The sequence below is a fragment of the Sinocyclocheilus anshuiensis genome, unplaced genomic scaffold (assembly GCF_001515605.1).
Source record: "Sinocyclocheilus anshuiensis isolate Anshui unplaced genomic scaffold, SAMN03320099.WGS_v1.1 scaffold1023, whole genome shotgun sequence".
NCBI lineage: Eukaryota > Metazoa > Chordata > Actinopteri > Cypriniformes > Cyprinidae > Sinocyclocheilus > Sinocyclocheilus anshuiensis.
The window spans coordinates 1,224,031-1,245,441 of NW_015546084.1; the positions used below are offsets into that span (position 1 = coordinate 1,224,031).

Sequence of the window (21,411 nt, forward strand, 5' to 3'; positions counted from 1 at the left end):
TTTGTGTTCTACTGAAGAAACAAAGTCACCTACATCTTGGATGCCCTGAGGGTAAGCAGATAAACATCACATTTTCATTTTTGGGTGAACTATCCCTTTAAAATGTAATTTATTCCTGTGATGGCAAAGCTGAATCTTCAGCATCATTACTTCAGTCTTTAGTGTCACGTGGTCTTGTAGAAATCATTCTAATTTGCTGATTTAGTGCTCAAGAAACATTACTTACTATTATCAATTTTGAAAACAGTTGTGCTGCTTCACATAGTAGAAACCGTAATACATTTTTGTCATGATTCTCTGATGAATCATGTTAAAGTTAAAAAGAACAGCATTTATAATAGAATAGAAATGTTTTGTCACATTCTAAATGTCTTTACTGTCACTTTTGATCAATTTAATGAGTCCGTGCTGTCTAAAAGTATTAATTTCTTCCTACTGACCCCAAGCATTTTAACGGTAGTGTTCTATTAGTCTCTATTACACATTCTCATTTATTTGTCCTTTTTTGGCTCTCTCTCAGGACCATTCAAAAGTTGCTAAACCTATTTGTATGCTTGAAGTTACAATGAGGCCCCTTTCCTGCTTTTGAAACAAGTGCAATGTTGACAGTTGAGGGAAATTACCCAAACTCTGGGCAACTGCCAGCCCCTTTATTGACGAACAATGAAAGTATATTTCCCACAATGAATATCACTTATAATTTTTTCTCATTTTCCCCCATTTTTTGTTTTAGGTTTTGGTTCAAGACTGTGTTCCCGTACTTAAAAAGTTTGCCGAGCAAGGGAGGACGTTTGATTATGTCATAAATGACTTGACAGCTGTCCCTATTTCCACAGCACCTGAGGAAGGTTAGTGTACAGTATATGCGGCTACACTTTTCTGACTGAGCCTTACAAGTATTACATGGATTAATTTGATCTGGATTTTTCTATAGATTCAACATGGGAATTCCTGAGACTCATTCTTGACCTCTCCATTAGAGTTCTGCGGCCTGGTGGAAAGTACTTCACACAGGTGAGAGGGGCAGGTAGTTCAATTTACTGTGAATTGTTGCTGTTATTCATTCCTTTAATATGCTAATATGTTATTTTCTGCCTGTAGGGTAATTGTGTGAATCTGACTGATGCGCTCAGTGAATATGAAAAGCTTTTGGGGAGACTTTCGTGCAAAGTGGATTTTTCCAAAGAGGTGGTGTGTGTTCCCTCATATATGGAGCTGTATCCTTTGTAAATTCAGTTCTCTTGTGGTGAAATACATTTATCATAAAAACGATGTGTTAAATGATTTACAATTTTGTTTGTAAAAAGTACATTTATTATTTAAGAGTTGTTTTTTTCTGTCAAAAATTTACCATCATAGCTGCCAATTATTTAGTTATTATAATTATACAAGAAATTTCAAGATAACCGTAAATTGATAAATGCTTGCTTTAATTTAATTCTTTTTTTTCTTGTTGTCCACTGAAATTTTGTTAAAGGGGTCATATGATGCAATTTCAATTTTTCCTTTCTCTTTGGAGTGTTACAAGCTCTTGGTGCATAAAGAAGATCTGTAAAGTTGCAAAGACTAAAGTCTCAAATCCAAAGAGATATTCCTTATAAAAGTTAAGAGTCAACCACACCTACCTAAAACGGCTCGTTCTAACACGCCCCCACATGTCTACGTCACGATGTGGGAAGATTTGCATAACGCCGCCCAAATGTTCACGCAAAGAAAGAAGGCGTAACGTTTATTCTCGCTGTAGTATTGTTGTTGCCGCCGCCATGTCGTGAAGGCGCTGTGTTTCATTGTGAAAGCGAAACTACTTTGTTTGGCCTTCCAAAAGAGGACGATATCCGCTTTGTCATGCCTGGAGCTAATCCGTGCTGGTCGCTGAGGAAATACTTCAACATCGCCAGATCGGCTTTCACCGTGGACGAAGCGGAGTCCAGCCCGGGGTCGTCACGTGGTTGCCGCAAGCCCTCCGCCCTCCGCAGCATCATATGACCCCTTTAAGGAAACCCTCATAGACGGCCTCATATCACATGAATTGACTGTTCCTTAACATGTTGACTCAGATGGGTGTTTTACACCATCTGGAAGAAGTAATGTCTCTTCCTCCTTCACTCTCTCCTCCAAGTCCTGCCGGAATGTGAAGATTTCCCCCTCACCCTCTGATGCACTGAGGGTAGACGTGCACATATCTCTCCAACACTGTTTCCGTTTCCACTGTCCCTTCACGTCCAAAAATGAACAGCCTTCCCTGTTTTGACATGGCTATTTGCATTTTTTGTGTTTGAAATTTCACAGAGTTCCTTGTTTTTGTTTGCCAGTGTTGGTTTGATGTTGTTTGCGTGGAGTCTTCCAGGGAGCGCTGTGGTGCGGTGTGTGAGTGACACTGCAGCCTGGAGGGTGGCGAAGCATCCAGACACATTTCTGACTCCTGCCTTTGAGGATTTGCTCTTATAATTCAGATTTTACAAAGCAATTTGTGTTTTACTGTAGCTCCAGTGGCCTTTGTGTTTGAATTTTTTGCATCCTTTTGTAACTGTGGCTTGAGTGTGATTTGATTCATGGTGCTTCACAGAGAGTTCATTGGCAGTGTTGCATTCTGGGATTTCACTGAATAGTCTATTGAAGCCCATAAATATGTCTTAAAAGGGAAAAAAGTAATTGCTGTGGCAATTTTCATTCTTGTTTTCTTTTTACTGAACTGTGAATGTTTAATTTTTTATGATTAGCACATACTAGGTCCAAAGTAGGTTTCCCTGCTTGATGTTTTTGCAAGGATTTTTTTTTTTTTTTAATAAGAAAAGTTTTTACTGAATGTAGGCCACTTGGATTCACGCCCTTTTATCCATAAGGTGCTTCGCTGATATTATTTATTATTTTATTTTATTTTACCATATACCAGTGATCCTGCCCTGAAAAGTAACTTCTGTTAATGAGTGATAATCATCTATTAAAGCAGTTGAGGAGAAAAATGTCTAGTCTCTCTTTTTTTTCTGTTCTCTGATCCAGTCCCATGAAAATACTATGCACGATTATTATGATCATTGTGATTGCTATATCTCATAGCACTTCACAATCATAACTGCTATCAAAACTAATGTCAGTAATAATAACTGCAATGCAATACGTTTACAATGCTTTGCATTATAAAAAGAAATTAGTTTTCAGTTACAATTTTAACGTCTAACATTTAATAAAATAGAAAGTGAATATAAAATAAAATCATCAGACCTGCGATCTTTAATTAATTTAAATAATTTCGTTTTTAAATTTTAAATAAAACGAAATCAAATTATATTTATTTTAGTGAAAATAATGGCCACACCAGAGGAGGTGGTCAAGGATTTCAGAAAAGGTGCACAAATCACTTCGCGATATTTAGAACGCAGTCATTTACAGGGCACTGACGATGATCAATCTCTATAATTTTTTGTATTGCATTACGTCATATTTTTCAGGCTGGATTACGTGCCAAGGAGCTAAAACTGGTGTTTTCTGTTAGTTGTAGTTCTTTCCCATGCGCCGTGACGTAAGCGTCAGCATTAAGAACCCGTTAAATTACTACATTTCCCATAACGCACGCTGGGAAAAATACTGGTGGGCGGAGACTACTTGTGTGAACGTAGATTCCTGTACCTGTCTGCTGATCTAGTCCGATTTATCGTTAATTTGTAAAGTGTACACCTGTAGTGTTTATAGAAGAGGACTCGTATGGTGCAAAGAGGGCTAGACGCTTTACGTGCTCAAAGGGTTTTGATTTCCTCACACCATGGAGAAACAGTTGCATTTGAATTTGCTAGCCTCCAAACCCCCAATGGCAGGTTTGCAGTCGGGATCTAACGTTAAATTAAGAATGGGGTGAGTTTACTCTTTAATCATATCTTTTAATCATAATCATATACACATTAGTGCATACAATGTGTTTTAGCAACCCTGTCGCGGAGAGCTGTTAGCTGTCAGGATCTAGAAGATCCATAAAGTGACGAGTCATAACTTCTCGGGGTCTATTGCTTACATGAGTGTTTAACTATTCCCATATTTATCACACGGAATGACAAACCTGTCTTGATCGTGCTAAAAGCCGTCAACGATTAAATGTTGCTTTTCTGACTGTCTGGGGTCCCCTCCTGCGTCCTGAGTCTCATCCAGCCACTGCGATCACGACTCACTCGATAGCGATGTCCGAATCGTTCTTTTGAGTCGGATCTTTTCAAATAATCGACTGAATGAATTCACAAAACCAGATTAAATCTACTCGAGCAGTTCGCGATTCAACAACCGTCTGACATATACTACTCCTGTGAACCGAGAACCAAAAAGTGAGCGGGCGAAAATAAAGTTGCTAAAAATGTTGCAAATAAAATGTATAAAAAATATGTTTGATACCCCCCCCCCCCCGAGAAATGTACCAATACATCACTTGCTCACCAATTGATCCTCTGGAGTGAATGGGTGCCGTCAGAATAAGAGTTCAAACAGCTGGTAAAAACCTAACAGTAATGGACAAGTAATCCACACGACTCCAGTCCGTCAGTTGACGTCTTGTGAAGTGAAAAGCTGTGTATTTGTAATAACAAATCCATCATAGACATCTTGGACTTCAAACAGTTCTAAAATAGTTCTAAACAAATATGGCGGTGAATTTTGATGTGAGAGGACAACAGGGGATGGAGTTTTTCACAGGATGAAATGTTATTATGGATTCTGAACTCATTTTTTGGTCAAGCATCGGTTTAAAGTTAAAACACCTTAATGATGGATTTGTTTCTTATTTGTGAACTCATCACTAGCTGGCTGGCCTTCTGATTGATGCTCATTTTCACACTTTATCTGAGTTCTGTATCCTTTTGGTCAGTCATTTAAACCATGACCACTAGTAATAAAAAAAAAAAGTATAAATATATATATATATAAAACACACATGTTACTAACTGTGTTTGATTCTCCCATCTCCGTGCAGACCAGGAAGAAAACGAGATTTTACTCCTCTGCCCTGGAGTCAGTACTTCGAAACAATGGAGGACGTGGAGGTGGAAAATGACAACAGCAAAGACATATCCTTTGTTTATTGTTGTGAAGACTCTTGGGCCAAGAGTCTTGGCAAATGATGGAATATATTACCCTTTATGTAGCTCATGTGCTATGACATTTCAGATTCTCCCATTCTGTTCTGTGAAACATTCCTTTACTGCTTTGTACACATTTAGAATTTACAGCAGTGGCTCTCATGGTCCCGTCCTGATGCTCCTTCATGGAGGAGGTCACTCTGCACTGTCCTGGGCAGTCTTCACTGTGAGTTTCTGTCATCTCACAAAGCCGTACCTCACTACTGGACTTCTAGTACTTTGTTTTTATGGTACTTCATGCATGTCAAAGAGACAGATGTGGAAAAAGATGTGACGTTGTCTGTTCTGTGCACTAATATATATTATATGTATGTATAAATATGCATCGTTCAAAATTTTGGGGTAGTAGGACTTATTTTTTTTAAGTTTTAAATAATTTTTGTAGAAGAAATTAACAGTTTAATTTAGCGTGGATGCATTAAAACTTTCAACTTTTTTTAAATTCAACTTTTCCATCACAAAAATATAAATGATATTATAATATTTCAGAATATTACAGTTTTACTATATTTTTGATCAGATGAAAGATAAAAAATTATATATATATATATATACATATACAAATACAAACACACACGTAGATACATAGATAATATTAATATTTAATTTATATGATTATTAATATTATTATAATTTATATTATCCGATGTTTGTATTTTCAGTCTGTTATATGCAGCCGAATTAACTGCAGGGTTGTAGCTATGGACCTCAGAGGACATGGTAAGGGATTTCAAACTCTTTTATTTCAGAAAACGTCTTTGTTTTAGTTAATTAGCTGAAAACAAACCATAAGCTGTTGATTTTATAATCACATATATCATTCAGGTGATACTAAAGTAAAGAATCCTGATGACCTGTCTGCTGAAACAATGGCCAAGTGAGTACACACTCATCTCCCAAGGTCTGTACAAAGCAGGTTTTTGCAGCATTTAATTTAGAAATGTTACTTTCTCTCAGGGATGTTGGAAAAGCGGTGGAGGCACTTTATGGTGAAAACCCACCTCCCATCATGATTATTGGTCACAGCATGGGTGGAGCAATAGCAGTTCACACGGCTGCAGCCAATCACGTGCCATCACTGCTTGGCCTTTGTGTTATTGATGTAGTGGAAGGTAAGTTTTTACCCCTTATTCTTAGTTTACCTAGTTTCATTCTCCACACACAAGCAACAAACAGATTTGAGAGAAAAAATATTTACTAGTGCATGCAATGAAAAATTACTTTATTTACATCTCAAGAGTTTCAATCAGTGGAGTTGGATAGTTATTGCTGTAAGCTATTCACCAACCATTATGAAACCGCTACAGTATATGTTTTGTAATTGATTTCAGTGCAGTTGGACTATATGTGACTATGCTTTATATTTATGCATACATTTAATGCATTTTTGTTCATTCTTCAGGTACAGCAATGGATGCCTTGAACAGCATGCAAAACTTTCTGAGGAGTCGACCAAAAACATTTAAATCTGTGGAGAATGCAATCGAATGGAGGTACAAAGTTTTCAGTATGCTGTTGAAAATATCCAGTGACAGTTGTTTAAAAATTAAATTAGTCCTGTAATATCTCAAATCTAGGACTGTCATTTAATTAATTGCACAAATTGATTTAAACATCTAGCGTTAAGGGGGTCTGAATACTTTCCGTACCCACTGTATGTGTACAAATTGATGTTGAAACAACATGCATAAAATGAGTAATTATAGCTCCAGGCCCGAATGCCAAATTATTGTTTTTGTTTAGAATTAATCAACATAAAAAATATTTTAATACATTTTAATTTAAATTACCATAAAATAATGTCACTTTTAGCTGTGCTTTTTATATAGTGGAAATATTAATTAAAGAAATTAATACAACTTTTTTTTTATGGAAGCCTATTTCCGGCACTGAATAAAAATGTAAAAAAGCTAATTGGGACTTTTTATCTCACAATTCTGACATTTTTTCTCGCAATTGTGAGTTTACATCTTGCGAGTTTGTATTAGGGCTGGACGATATGGCCAAAATTTATATCACAATATATTTCTCCAAGCTTTTGAATGGAATAGTGTAGGCTACAAAAGCTTTTTATTTCAGATAAATGCTGATATTTGGATCTTTCTATTCATCAAAGAATACTGAAAAAAAAATTCTCAACTGTTTTAAATATTGATAATCAGCAAATCGGCATATTAGAATTATTTCTGGATCATGTGACACTGAAGACTGGAGTAATGATGCTGAAAATTCAGCTTTGATCACAGCAATAAATGGAAATGTGTTTAAAAATCATATCACCGTTATTGAAAAAAATTATATCGCGATACATATTGATATTGAATTATTGTCCATCCCTAGTTTGTATCATGCAATTCTGAGAAAAAAAGTATTGTGAGTTTATATCTTATATTTAGTTTATATCTTATAATTCAGAGAAAATATATGTAAATTCACAATTGCGAGAAAAGTCAGAATTGTGAGATAAAAACCCGCAATTACTTTTTTGTTTTTTTTATTCATTCAGTGGCGGTAACTGGCTTCCCTATTTTTTCCCAGCTCTAATAAAGACTGATATTTTTTTCCCCCTTACCAGCGTGAAAAGTGGTCAGATCAGGAATGTTGAGTCTGCACGAGTGTCAATGGTTGGACAGGTGAAAAAGTAAGTCTTCCCTATTGGTTCCCTTAACTAGCTCAAGGAATTGTTGTAAATTTGTAGAAATGTTTAGGTATTGTATATATTGCACTGATTAGTTGTCTTCGGATGTTTAGATGTGAGGAGCCATTGAGTAGTCCAGGGGTTTCCAGGAGCATCAGTGAAGGCATTATTGAAGAAGAAGAGGAGGATGAAGAAGGAGGTGAATCCAACCATAAAAGGAAGAAAGAGGATGACCAAGAGGTATTATATGTTTAAATTCTGATCAGATTTTGTGACAATAACTGACTGACTGTACTTTACCATTAAAAAGTTTGGGATAAGTAAGATTTTTTTAGTGAATAAATGAATGAATGAAATTAATTAATAAAATAAATGTAATCTTTTATCTGATAATATTTTCAGCAGGGATGCATTGTTCATTGGGACACTAAAGACTTTAAAGTGCCCCTATTATGGGTAATGAAAGGTTCATGTTTTGGTTTTGGGAGTCCCCAACAATAGGTTGACATGCATGCAAGGTCAAAACACACTATGCATCTATTTTTACCTTACTTGCTCAACGATTAATTTCTTCAAACCCCTCCTTTGCGTGATGCTAAACTGCGGTTATTGGTCCGATTGGTCTCATTTTCATTGCATCATGCCTGTAATGCCTGATAAAGCAGCAGTTTGTGAGCACAGTGCTGCTTTGTGTACAGCCGTTACCGGGGAAACCGCTATTTTTACTGCTTCAAAAGTGGCACCTAGTGGCAAAGAATTAATTTGCATTTGCATTCAGACCAATGCTAAAAGACCAACAAGTGGGCTGGCAATATGCTAATGTTTCATGTTGACATCAACATGAAACGGCTTGGAATTTGTTTTAAAAACGACTCGTTTCAATGATTCAGAGTCAACTCTTTCTTTTGAGAGAGTTAAGTTTATACATGGTGCACTTTCAGATTTAAAACTTTGCAGGATGTTTTCATTCACTTAGAGCTGTGTTACACACTGCATGAAAGGTCATTTTCAAAAATCCATAATAGGGGCACTTTAATAATGGCTGCTGAAATTCAGCTTTGCCATTACAGGAATAAATGACATTTTAAAATGGAAAATGTAATATTTCACAATATTACTGTTTTCACTGTATTTCTGATGAATAAATGCAGCCTTGTTGAGCATAAGATACTTTTTTTTTTTTTTTACATTTAAAAAATCTTGCCAACCCCCAAATATTTGAACATTATCCCGTACTTTATTGTACATCTAAGTATGTTTCACAATGAACATTAAGCATTATTTTATGTGCAAATGTTTGATGATTTTCCCATTTGGCAGATAAAGAAAGAATGTCTGTACACCTGGCGTATTGAACTCTCAAAGACAGAGAAGTACTGGGAGGGCTGGTTTAAAGGACTGTCTTCTCTCTTTCTCACCTGCTCTGTGCCAAAACTCCTCCTGCTGGCTGGTCAGAACGCTTAGACATTTGTCTTTTAGACTTAGTCGGTGTAAAAAACAACTCTTAATGAGTAATGTGTCTCCCATAGGTGTTGACAGGCTTGATAAAGATCTTACCATTGGGCAAATGCAAGGTAAAGCATTTATATTCTTGCTCTTTATGGTACAGCCAATCACGTTGCTGTGGCCAGAAGGTCCTTCATGTCTTTTGTGGTTGTTATTATTATAGGAAAGTTCCAGATGCAGGTTCTGCCACAATGTGGCCATGCTGTTCATGAAGATGCCCCGGAAAAAGTATGTCTGTTTCACATTACAATCATGGAAAACATTTTCGCTTCAGCTGTATTTGCTGCTTCTGAACTATGTATATATATATCTGATGCAGGTAGCTGATGCTCTAGCCACCTTCGTGGTCCGTCACAAGTTCACTGAATTCAAGGAGGGTTTCCCCTGGTAAGACGTCAAGTGTTGATTGGATCGTATAAAAGAAAATTTATATTTTTTTTGTTTTCTGATCTCACCCTTTGTCTTCTGTGTGTGTCGTTTACTTCAACAGACGACGTGTAGCCTTCACTCGTAGTCTTCATCCAGCGATGTGTCGTCCCTCTCTGCTCTCCATTGCAGATTACAATTCAACCAAAACCATGATGACAACTCATTCTTAGCACTTCATTCTTAAATTATATTCAGTTTTGTATGACTTTATGTATGTTTGCTGTAATCATTACAATTCTCTTGGCTATTTTGGCAGGAAATAATAATACAATAATACTTATAATTTCAAATCGTTATGTATATTTCAATTTTTATTTTCCCCCGCACTGATTTCGTTTGCATTTCCTCTGATGCCTTGCTTGTTTGTTGTTGTAATTAGGATGATTGCATCATGTTAAAAGTGTTGTTTTTTTGCTGATTTCAAGGGAAATAATAAAGAGAGGTTTCCACAGTCTGTGCTCATTTATAATTTACATTATTAGCAGAGAGAACATTTCATTCAGTGGAAGCAAATCAGATATTATAACTGAAATATACCAAAATGAATTGGAATAAGAATGAGAACTTCTAAATCCAAATCTTATTTATTCTGTGCATGGCATAAACTCATATTCTTCGCTCTTTACTTCTGATTTACAGGTTACATCATGCAATTTTATACCAACAAAGAAGCTTAACATAAAAATAGCCTTTTGGTCAGTGGTGTAAGAGAGGCAGTTCTGTTTTTAACTCATATGTAAATCTAGCGATAGAATCAATATATAAACAATAAAATACATCAAGAAGCACAATAATTTGAACAAGATATATTGCTATTTTTAAACAAATTTGATACTGTTAATTCAATACAGTATTGCACAACTTTAAATCTCAGATAAGGGTGTTTTATTTACATTTGTATATACATAATTCATGCTGTTGATAGATACAATAGCTTTAAAGTGTGTTCTTTTTACAGTCAAAAGTGTATGCATATATTTTATTGATTCTTATAAGAGCCTGTTAACCATTAACAGAGAACGTGTTATTTTAGCAGCAAGACATGTCAAAACCTGTGATCTTACATGTTATAACAGAAAGAAAAATCAAATGAAAGCATGAAAAATACATTTATTTTCATTTTAAACAACAGAATGGTGCAATTTAATATAAAAGTATATGGTGCTGCTGTTATATTTTCAGATAAACATGTTTAAATATGGCATTCATAATGATGAAACAGTTTGTTGCAACTTTACAATTGCCATTGTGCAAATTATTATTTCATATCATCTCATATCATACAGTTAATGTACATTAATATAGGGCCTTATTTTGCCTGAACGATAGCAGAAATAATATTTGAATAAGGGCCACAAGGCTTCATCTCTCATACCATAAATCAGAGGACTCAGGCAGCGCGGCAGCATAAGAAGAATAAGAAAATTCAGATATCTGAGATTTATGAAGAGAGAAGAGCTGTCAGACACGGTGTATAGTGTTTTGTTTATTGTTGCATACAGGAAAGAGGTGAGACACAGTCCCAGCTGAATCAAGTGCAAGAGCACCGTTTTGAGAGCTTTCTTAGCAGAATCTTTATCAGAGGAAACAGACCTGGCTGTGATCATAATGCTAATGTATGTGAAAACTATGATCACTGCAACAGACACAAAATAAAGAACATCAAACCCTTGAGTTTTATCCAGCTGCCATTTGAATAAAAACAATTTTTCTTGTGTGCAAAATAAAACCTCTACAAATAAACTTGGATTGATAATTAACACAAAAATAATGTCCGTTATAATATTGATAGAACTAAGGAACCAGATGATTCCTATGGCGATTCCAGTCCTTTTTGGTGTGGCGATGTTGCAGTGCCTCAGAGGGAAGCAGATCGCCACGTACCGCTCCAGAGACATCAGTGCTAGTGTTAGAGGAGCGTTACGGAAAGTGCAGTAGGAGATAACGACTAACAGAGTGCAGATGGCTCTGGTTACTTGAAGGTAATACGTGCCCATAGTGTACATAACAGTTGTGAGGAGCAAAAGCACAGAGTCGTTCATAAGCATGTGGCCAAAAAGAATGTAGCGCGGCGTCTCATGGAATACACGCTTGCTTCTCAGGGCAAAGAACATCACACAGTTTACAAAAAAGAAAAAAAAGAGATATTAACATAAGCACTGAAATTTTAGTACTGGGCCCAGCATCCAATTGTACCTTAAAGATTTGCTGATAAATAAATGGCACATCCTCAGCTGTGCCATTAGAGCCTGCCATGAGCTGAAAGACACGAAACAGAGAAACAAGGCTGATTAGTGTAAATCTGAGTGGCATCTTTTGTCTTGTTGTGCACTGAAGTGAGATTTGTAAGTTTGCAGCATACCTCAGACACAAACGTGTTATTCTTCAGTCAATAAGGCAGACATCAGCCATTCATCTGATCCAATGGCAGATTCCACAAACAGTTCTGCTCCTATACTTATATAGCTGTTACACTACGGCAGACAGAACCACATGGGTATACCGTATGTGTCACTGGGTGCATAAGAGGTATGGGAGGGAGCAAAGCCAGATAGAAGTGTGGAAAGTAGCATGTGGGGGTCATTCTAAGAAGTAGGGCCCTAAAGACCTGAGACCAATAGTGAAATTGTTTCTTCCTATTTCTGATTTAATGCAAAACATCATACCATAATGGTATAATTCAGTGGTTCCCAACCCTGGTCCTGGAGGCAGCCCAACACTGCACATTTTGCATGTCTCCTTTCTCTGACACACCAGTTTCAGTCTCTGCTAATGAGCTGATTACCTGAATCAGGTGTGTTTGATTAAGGAGACATGCAAAATGTGCAGTGTTGGGGTGCCTTTATCTGAATCAGGTGTGTTTGATTAAGGAGACATGCAAAACATGCAGTGTTGGGGTGCCTCTAGGACCAGGGTTGGGAACCACTGATATAATTCACCACACACACACACACACACACACACACACACACACACACACAATTAAAATAATATAACAATATTTATTTATAACTTCACAGTAATAGCTTTAATTGATTACTAAGTGTATGTTGGCCTTATTTGGTTACCATGTTTCACAGATTATGTTGTTGAGGCTCATAGCTTCCACAGAAGTTTTAACCTACCGAGATGATCATTGATGGCGGGAAATTAAATCAACAAATGGACAGCTGTTAAGCGAAAAGAACGATCCCAAATTCGCAATGCAGTTTTTGCAAGTGATTCAAAAACAGTTCAGTCCGTTAAAGTGCATGTATTTTCTCTCGGATTATTTGCGCCCTCTGCTGGTGACATTTGCAAGTGTTGATGAGACGAGGGCTTTAGCTTTCTGAATGGATAATGGCAAAAAATAAACAGAAAAAATTAGAATTACATTTTTTTAAATGAAGCCTTTTCTGAGTTTAAATAATCTTTCACTGACCCCTTTCACATTAATTTTGAGGCCAGAATTAATCTAATTCCAGATATAAACAAAAATACATTTAAAAAGTCTGTACAGTCTGTACAGAAAATGCATTTTCGACTGTGAACTAAGGCCTTTATAGACAAAAATAATAATAATAATAATGAAGAAATTATGCAGTTTTTTTTGGTGATTATTGAAACTGTTAATAGTTAAATATAGTACTTTATTACAGCGACACCTACAACTCATGAGTTTTATTTAAATTAGTAAATACTCAACTACACATATCAATGTTGTTTGTAGCTTAAAAACAAACTAACAACAAAAGAGTCTTCTTTTACAGTCCAAAATGTGCTAAACACAGGCCTTTCATATAAATTATTTATTATTTTTCATTTTATATTATTTTTGTTTTATTTGTTTATTTATTTTTTAGGAGTTTAAAAGATAACAGCTGATGTGTAATTCCAGCAGTAAGAAAAATGCCTGCCAATGACAAAAAAAAAAATAATAATAATAAAATTCACACCATGCAATTTAATTAAAAATATATATTGTTCTGTTGTTGTTCTGAAGGAGAACAATGTGGCAGTAGCACTTGTAAGTCACACACACAAACTGGTTTTTTTTCTGTCACTAATATTGCATGTTAACTTATTATTTCATCTCATCCCATACCATACAGTTATTGCACATTAACAGAGGGCCTTACTTTGCCTGAACAACAGAAAACAATAAACTTGAACAAAGGCCACACTGGTTTATCTCTCATTCCATAGATAAGGCGACCAGGTAGAATGATAACAATAAGAAAATTCAAATACCTGATATTTCTGAAAAGAGAAGAGCTCTCAATTACCATATATAAGGCTTTGTTTATTATAGTATACAGGAAAGAGATGAGACACAGTACCAGCTGAATCAAATGCAAGAGTACCATTTTGAGGGCTTTCTTAGCAGAATCTTTATCAGAGGAAACAGACCTGTGATCATAATGCTAATGTATGTGGAAAATTATGATCACTGCAACAGACACAAACAAGAACATCAAACCCTTGAGTTTTATCCAGCTGCCAAACAGCTTAAACATTTTTGTTTCTAGTGCAAAATCCAAAACCTGCTTTTTATTTGTATTTTTTGGTGTGGCAATGTATTGGGGTGAGATTTTAAAACGTTCAGACACAATCGTATTGCTTTTCTACAGCGAATAAGGCAGACATCAGACCTCCATCTGCTCCAGCTGCAGATTCCATAAACAAGTCACAAAGGATGTTGATTATGCTTGGCTGCCACAAGTTTCATTGATTCAAGATCATTAATTTTCAAAGATAAAATTAACAAATAAAATATTTAACACTATCATATTCGCAAAAAAAAAAAAAAAAAAAAGCAAACAAACATTGTAGATTATACTTAAACTACTTTATTTTGCCTCGTCGTTGCGCCCCCTGCTGGTGACCTTTGCTATCTTGATGAGGTGAATTTAAATAAGCCTGTTTTTGTCATATCAACCTTTTTAAACCACATGAACAGAAAATACAAGGTTTTGCTTTATTTGAATTTGCCTAAAAATTAGCAATTTGCACATACACGCGTTGCTGCTGTAAAGCAAGGTCCCATCCAGACATGATAAAAATAAGAGAAATGTACAGTAAGTGTGGCTGCTTAAGCATTTCTAACTTAAACACATATAATCTGCTAGAATCACTATGACTATAGATTTTTAGAGCTGTTAAAATGGTTGCTCACAAAGATGAGTGCAGACTGTTAAAGAGGAACATAGAAAATAGTACAGTTATAGATTAACTAAATTAGTAAAAAAAAAATGTTGGAAAATAAAAAAGTACTCAATCTTGACTCTAAAGGATTTGGAAGACGTTTGTTCAGCACACAAGCAGTTTCACCCACTGACAAGCAAAAGTGTCTCAACCTCATAAAAAAACAATAAAACTGGATTGTAAGTTAGTGAAATAGTTTATTTATAGGCATCATATGTGTTTAAAAATAAAATGAGGGTGGATTATTTATATTTACAGTGTATATGATAAACTATACATATTTATATGCTGAAAGAGCCTCCTAAAAGAGTCTTCCTTTAACAGTCCAAAGTACAAGTACAAGTATAAAGATTCTCATTAGAAGAAATTGAAATATTGTTTCTATTCACATCCTCTTACTAGACATTTAATGTACATTAACAGTGGGCTTTATTTTGCCTGAACGATAGCAGAAGAAATATTTAAATAAAGGCCACACGGCTTCATCTCTCATACCATAGATCAGAGGACTCAGACAGCGCGGCAGAATAAGAACAATAAGATAATTTAAATATCTCAGATTTATGAAGAGAAAAGAGTTGCTTCCAGTCATCATGTATAGTGTTCTTTCTATTATAGTATACAGGAAAGAGGTGAGACACAGTCCCAGCTGAATCAAGTGCAAGAGCACCGTTTTGAGGGCTTTCTTAGCAGAATCTTTATCAGAGGAAACAGACCTGGCTGTGATCATAATGCTAATATATGTGAAAATAATGATCACTGCAACAGACACAAAATAAAGAACATCAAAAGCTTGATATTTATCCAGCTGCCATTTGAAAAAAAACAATTTTTCTAATGTGCAAAATATAACACTGGCTAAATAATTGGGGTCAACAACTAAAACAAAAATAATGTCTGTTACAAAGTTGATAGAACTAAGGAACCAGATGATTCCTATGGCGATTCCAGTCCTTTTTGGTGTGGCAATATTGCAGTGCCTCAGAGGGAAGCAGATCGCCACGTACCGCTCCAGAGACATCAGTGCTAGTGTTAGAGGAGCGTTACGGAAAGTACAGTGAGAAATAAAGACTAACAGAGTGCAGATGGACTTAGGTATTGGAAGAAAACAGAGAGCTACTGTGTACATAATAGTTGTGACCAGCAAAAGCACAGAGTCATTCATAAGCATGTGGCCAAAAAGAATGTAGCGCGGCGTCTCCTGGAATATGTGCTTGCTTTTTAGAGCAAAGAGCATCACACAGTTTACAAAACAGAAGAAAAGAGATGTTAACACAGCCACTGCAGTTTTAGTACTGAGCCCAGCATCAATGTCTAGCTTAAAGATTTGCTGATAAGTGAAAGACACGTCCTCAGTTGTGCCATTAGACCCCGCCATAAGCTAAAAGACAAGAAACAGAGAAACAAGGGTTATCAGAGCAAGTTATACTAAAGATCATGTCCAAAGCAATTTGCAAAAGGTGCAACATTAACCTTCCATCTGCTCCAGCTGCATTCTGCTCCAAAGCATATATAGCTGATAGCTGTTATATGGTGGCAGACAGAACCATGTGGGTATACTGTACGTGTCACTCAGTGGGTGGGAGCCTTTGGGGGATCTCTTACTAAAGTTTACTCGCCTGTTGTGTTCCATTGTCTTCATATATCTGTTTAATAAAACCCCACAATTGAGTTCATCCCCTGTATCTGTTAAATCCAGACCAGACATCACAAAATAGCCAAGATTTCAGCCCCATAGAGATACGCAGAATTTTTAGAACTTTACCATGAGGTTCCCTGAAGTAGACACATGCTTAAGGCATGTTTTTGAAATGGACTGGATGATTCACTGTACACATTCTTATCTCCAAGAACAGACAGCATTACCTTGAATGAGTTTAATAATGTCGTTTGGTTAAGAGTTTCTAAGTCCGGTGTTCCTGAGTCCAATGGTCCCGAGCCTGGTGCTCCCAAAGCTTCCAAGTTTGGTGGTCCAGTGGTCCCAAGGCCTGTGGTCCTGAGCCTGGGACTTCTGAGCCCATTGCTTTCAAGTTTGGTGGTCCCAAAGCTCCCAAGTCCAGTGGGTCTGGTGGTTCCAATTCTGGTGGTTCTCCCTATCATGGGCATGGGGGAGCAGGTCGAGGAGTTACATTGGTGCCATGACCCGGATGGGAGTGAGGTTTAGGGGGTGAGTGTAAAGGAGGCCAACTTGTAAGAGCTGTGGGGGTAAACCTCACTCCCCTGATCTCAAGAGGCGCATTAGCGACTGACACTAGAGGCTGCAGTCTTTAGTGCCCTTGTTAGTGCGCCTGCCTCCCATGCTGGAAACGTTGGTTCAAATCCAGCTTGGAGCAGGTCTCACCCGCTCCACCAGCCCCTTCATGGTTCCCTACTACATCTACTTCACGTCACATTTTTAAGGAGTACACATTAGCGTGGGATACCTTAATTAAGGGAAAAAAGTAGAGAAAGTACTTTTACTGACTGCTCTGCCTGTACACAACAAATCACCTCGGAGCAGATCAAGTACAACCGAAGGGGTTAGGTTGGTGCCTTGACCAGGATGGGAATGAGAGCTTCCCTGGTCTGCTAGCTCCTCGTGGTCTCCTGCTGGGCTGGCTTCAACATTGGGGTCACCTGATTAATCTACTCCACCTTGGCCTTTCAGTCCTCGAGTTTCATCCTGGTCCTTCACACCGTCTGGTCAAGCCCCAGTTTTCAACCCTCAGTGGTGCTCTATTCTCTAGAGCAGGGGTTTCGAGCCTGTCCTGGAAGATCCCCAGCACTGCACATTTTGTAAGTCTCAATCATCTAACATAACAAATTCCACTCATCAGCTTGTTACTAGAGAGAGCAAGACCTGAATTTGGTGTGTCTGATAAGGGAGACTTACAAAATGGGCAGTGCTTGGGATCCTCTAGGACAGGTTTGAAAACCAATGCTCTTGAGAACTAACCATCCACACTTGACACTCATCACCTGCCTAATCAAGGACTGGATTGTCCCCTATCTTACTCTTAATATATTTAAAAATATACTGCCAATACATTATATCTGTCAGACTCTGTTCCATGTTTTGTGTGTCCTGCTCCCCATGTGCCTTCCCATGCCCTTATTTGGTTAGTTTCCTGTTCCTGTCCTGATTAGTTTAGTTAATTTGTCCCAGGTATTTCCGTTGGTGGGCGCGTGCGTGCGTGCGTGCGTGTGCGCGTGCGTGCGTGTGTCCCTTGGTGCAAATCAAGTCTTGGTAAAGTATTCTCCAGCGTTTCCTCGTGTGTAACGTGACAATATCATCATAACCCATTTTTATTTATTCAAGTATTTGTACATAAATTTGCCAGGAGTACATGACAATTTCTGCTGCATTCAGATTTAAATGAATGGGCCTACATGAAAGAATCCAGGGTCTGTCACTGCAGAATATTCACAACATATACAACAGCAGTGTAAGTCCCTCTCTATGCTGCTATAATGTTGTCATAGGTCTGAGAGGAGCAGTTCTGTCTCTTACATTTACATGTAATACAATAATAGATATCATGTATGTATGAATAGAAGGATATACATGAAAAAAGAGCAACACCTGCACATTAAGTTTGTTCAGAGAATATACTGCAAGTAAGCTTAACTCTATAGACAAAAATTAAGTATTCAACAAATGAATGCTGAACTATTTTTATGATAACTATGTATCTTTGAATACACTACTTTTATTATATGAGGTCAGATAAGGGTGGATTATTTATATATGTATATGATGAACTATAAATAAATGTTGATGATAAAAGCCAAAGTCCAAAATGTACAAATTAAGTATACTGGCTGTCTGCATATCTTATAAAGATTACATACAATCTTAAATAGAATTCTTATGAGATGTTAACTGTCTATTTTCTATGGTGCTTTTATGCTTGGTTAAGACACATTATTATTATTTTCTCAAAATAATTTTTATTTTGCTGTTAGTCTGACTATTAGTCTTCAACTTTTTTTGTGTGTGTGCGAGAGACATGTAATTTCAGCAGCCAGGCATGTAGAAACTTATCAATAACAGCTTCCATATTAGAATTAAAAAAACATAAAAAATAAATAAAATGAAAGCATGAAAAAATTATAGGCATAAAAATAAAATAAAATATATAAATAAATATTACATTAAATTGTGCACATATATATTACTCACTGAGATTACTCACTGACAGTCTTAAAAATATTTTTGGCAGAAAATAAGTTGATCTGAGAGTTTGGCAAACATATTTAATATTGCTATGAATATGATTGCATCTTACAAGCCACAATATCTTTTTTATATTACCATTTGCATGGCAAATTTCCATACATTTAATGTACATTAATAGAAGGCTTTACTTTTCCTGAACGATAGCAGAAAAAATATTTGAACAAGGGCCACAAGGCTTCATCTCTCATACCATAGATTAGGGGACTCAGGCAACGTGGTAGAATAAGAATAATAAGAAAATTTAGATATCTCAGATTTATGAAGAGAGAAGAGTTGCTTCCAGTCATCATGTATAGTGTTCTTTCTATTGAAGTATACAGGAAAGAGGTGAGACACAGTCCCAGCTGAATCAAGTGCAAGAGCACCGTTTTGAGAGCTTTCTTAGCAGAATCTTTATCAGAGGAAACAGACCTGGCTGTGATCATAATGCTAATGTATGTGAAAATTATGATCACTGCAACAGACACAAAATAAAGAACATCAAACGCTTGATATTTATCCAGCTGCCATTTGAATAAAAACAATTTTTCTAATGTGCAAAATATAATGCCGGCTAAATAATCAGGGTTGACAGTTAAAACAAAAATAATGTCTGTCATAATATTTATAGAACTAAGGAACCAGACGATTCCTATGGCGATTCCAGTCCTTTTTGGTGTGGCGATGTTGCAGTGCCTCAGAGGGAAGCAGATCGCCACGTACCGCTCCAGAGACATCAGTGCTAGTGTCAGAGGAGCGTTACGGAAAGTGCAGTAGGAGATAAAGACTAACAGAGTGCAGATGGACTTAGGTATTGGTAGGAAACACAGAGCCACTGCATACATTATGGTAGTGACCAGCAAAAGCACAGAGTCATTCATAAGCATGTGGCTAAAAAGAATGTAGCGCGGCGTCTCTTGGAATATGCGCTTGCTTTTTAGAGCAAAGAGCATCACACAGTTTACAAAACAGAAGAACAGGGACATTAACACAGCCACTATAGTTTTAGTACTGAGCCCAACATCCATTTCTAGATTAAAGATTTGCTGATAAGTGAAAGACACATCCCCAATTGTGCCATTGGACCCCGCCATAACCTGAAAGACAAGAAACAGAGAAATAAAATTGATTTGAAAAAGTTATACTAATGTGATCTTTTTTACATCTATTTGAATTAAAGATTAATATTGTAGAAGTTTGCATAAGATGCAACAGACCTCTTACACAAAAATGCCACCTTTCTGCAGTAAGTCAGACATTAAACTTCCAACTGCTCCAGCTGCAGATTCCACAAACAACTGCATTCTGCTCCTGAACTTATATAGCAGTTACATCAGAAATTATCTTGTTATTGGGAGATACCAGGGTCCACGCCTCTACCATTGGAGAAAGTGTAACAGCCAACTTTGATCATGTGTACCATCATAACCAATCAAATCACAGCCTTGACGTCACTGAATTTGTGCAACAGTTAATGGCCCTGTCCCAAATTGCACCCTAAACCCTTGTGGAGTCCACACTTTCGTTACGGAATACTGCTTTGTCTGTTGGATAGAAGTCTGGCTCGGCAGAAGTGTGCATCAAAGTTTGCTGGGTTTGTCCCTATTTTACCCAGCACTGGGTTGTATTTAACCCAGCATTTTTTAGAGTGTAGGTTTAGGGTTTGGGTAGGTGTAGACGTTAATAAAACACAATCTAATAGGTAGAACATTTAATTTATTGTTAGCTTCCGGTTCCCTTTCATGGGAACTTCGAACTGCGTCCTCTAGGGGTCGCTATGGGGAACGCCTCGTCGTGACTCATGTCTGAAGCATACATTGAAAAAACACCAACAACACGTTGGCCGGCGACAGCCATGACGTCACTACCGGTGCAACTATAGTATAAATAGGCGCCGGGAGAACACATCATCCTCTTCTTCGTCTTCATTGACTGTTTTGTTTGAAGCGTGCATTTCTGTGGTAAGAGCGATCTATTCATATCATTATGGCGAGCACTAGCAAAGCGTTTAGAGGATGTGTGCATCCGTGTTGTCGTTGTTTAACATCTGATGACACACACGATCTATGCGTTATTTGTTTGGGCAAAGAGCACGCACGCGATGTCCCCAGAGGCGGCAATCGGCGTGCACTGCGAGCGTTTTCCAAAGAAAAAGGAAAGGAAAGGAGGAAAGAGGGGCAGCCATCTGCTTCCCGCGATTCAATACCCACTGCTGCTGAGGCACGGAGGAGAATGAGCTCGTGGGGATTGCAGGTGGATCTGGCCGATGAGTTTGAAGAGGGGTTCACCTTTCGCAATCGTCGGCTGTGCACGAGAGTGAGCCGCTGGAGGATGATCTT

At 37.2% G+C, this 21,411-nt stretch overlaps 5 protein-coding genes across 7 annotated transcripts in view; 2 read left to right on the top strand and 3 right to left on the bottom strand.

Annotated features, from left to right (window-relative positions):
• Positions 1–2,939, top strand: part of LOC107700049 (spermine synthase-like) — a 10,821-nt gene extending 7,882 nt beyond the window's left edge. For all 3 annotated transcript variants that reach the window (XM_016501560.1, XM_016501558.1, XM_016501561.1), the window contains exons 8-11: positions 734–848; positions 935–1,014; positions 1,102–1,217; positions 2,058–2,939. In XM_016501560.1, the coding sequence (XP_016357046.1) occupies positions 734–848; positions 935–1,014; positions 1,102–1,217; positions 2,058–2,088 (342 nt within the window). In that variant the 3' untranslated portion in view covers positions 2,089–2,939. The remainder of the gene's footprint in view (positions 1–733; positions 849–934; positions 1,015–1,101; positions 1,218–2,057) is intronic.
• A 645-nt stretch (positions 2,940–3,584) lies between these two features.
• On the top strand, positions 3,585–10,135 carry LOC107700048 (protein phosphatase methylesterase 1-like). Its single transcript, XM_016501557.1, has 14 exons — positions 3,585–3,849; positions 4,952–5,045; positions 5,191–5,283; positions 5,780–5,837; positions 5,943–5,994; positions 6,075–6,229; positions 6,520–6,610; positions 7,693–7,758; positions 7,869–7,995; positions 9,076–9,205; positions 9,285–9,329; positions 9,425–9,489; positions 9,581–9,648; positions 9,752–10,135. Coding segments are annotated over exons 1-14 (1,134 nt in total). The 5' UTR covers positions 3,585–3,760; the 3' UTR covers positions 9,753–10,135.
• A 697-nt stretch (positions 10,136–10,832) lies between these two features.
• Positions 10,833–12,338, bottom strand: LOC107699997 (olfactory receptor 2M5-like). The gene is made up of 3 exons (XM_016501466.1): positions 12,053–12,338; positions 11,887–11,949; positions 10,833–11,784 (listed from the first exon to the last, which is right to left on the bottom strand). The coding sequence occupies exons 2-3, from the start codon at positions 11,931–11,933 to the stop codon at positions 10,977–10,979; spliced, it is 855 nt and encodes a 284-aa protein (XP_016356952.1). The 5' UTR covers positions 11,934–11,949; positions 12,053–12,338; the 3' UTR covers positions 10,833–10,976.
• Positions 12,339–15,280: 2,942 nt separating this feature from the next.
• Positions 15,281–16,385, bottom strand: LOC107699998 (olfactory receptor 2M3-like). The gene is made up of 2 exons (XM_016501467.1): positions 16,348–16,385; positions 15,281–16,255 (listed from the first exon to the last, which is right to left on the bottom strand). Exon 2 carries the CDS (start codon positions 16,250–16,252, stop codon positions 15,281–15,283), a length of 972 nt encoding a protein of 323 aa, XP_016356953.1. The 5' UTR covers positions 16,253–16,255; positions 16,348–16,385.
• Positions 16,386–19,194: 2,809 nt separating this feature from the next.
• Positions 19,195–20,166, bottom strand: LOC107700000 (olfactory receptor 2M3-like). The gene has a single exon (XM_016501468.1). It carries the CDS (start codon positions 20,164–20,166, stop codon positions 19,195–19,197), a length of 972 nt encoding a protein of 323 aa, XP_016356954.1.
• Between the last annotated feature and the right edge of the window lie 1,245 nt (positions 20,167–21,411).

Bases quoted from the DNA above. Each gene is read 5' to 3' on its own strand.
- LOC107700048 (XM_016501557.1), top strand. From the start codon at position 3,761: ATGGAGAAACAGTTGCATTTGAATTTGCTAGCCTCCAAACCCCCAATG. The intron at 5,284-5,779 runs GTGAGTTTCTGT...TTGTATTTTCAG, and splicing joins TGTCCTGGGCAGTCTTCACT to TCTGTTATATGCAGCCGAAT. The intron at 6,611-7,692 runs GTACAAAGTTTT...CCCCCTTACCAG, and splicing joins GAGAATGCAATCGAATGGAG to CGTGAAAAGTGGTCAGATCA.
- LOC107699997 (XM_016501466.1), bottom strand. From the start codon at position 11,933: ATGGCACAGCTGAGGATGTGCCATTTATTTATCAGCAAATCTTTAAG. The intron at 11,785-11,886 runs GTACAATTGGAT...TGCCCTGAGAAG, and splicing joins TTTATCAGCAAATCTTTAAG to CAAGCGTGTATTCCATGAGA.
- LOC107699998 (XM_016501467.1), bottom strand. From the start codon at position 16,252: ATGGCGGGGTCTAATGGCACAACTGAGGACGTGTCTTTCACTTATCAG.
- LOC107700000 (XM_016501468.1), bottom strand. From the start codon at position 20,166: ATGGCGGGGTCCAATGGCACAATTGGGGATGTGTCTTTCACTTATCAG.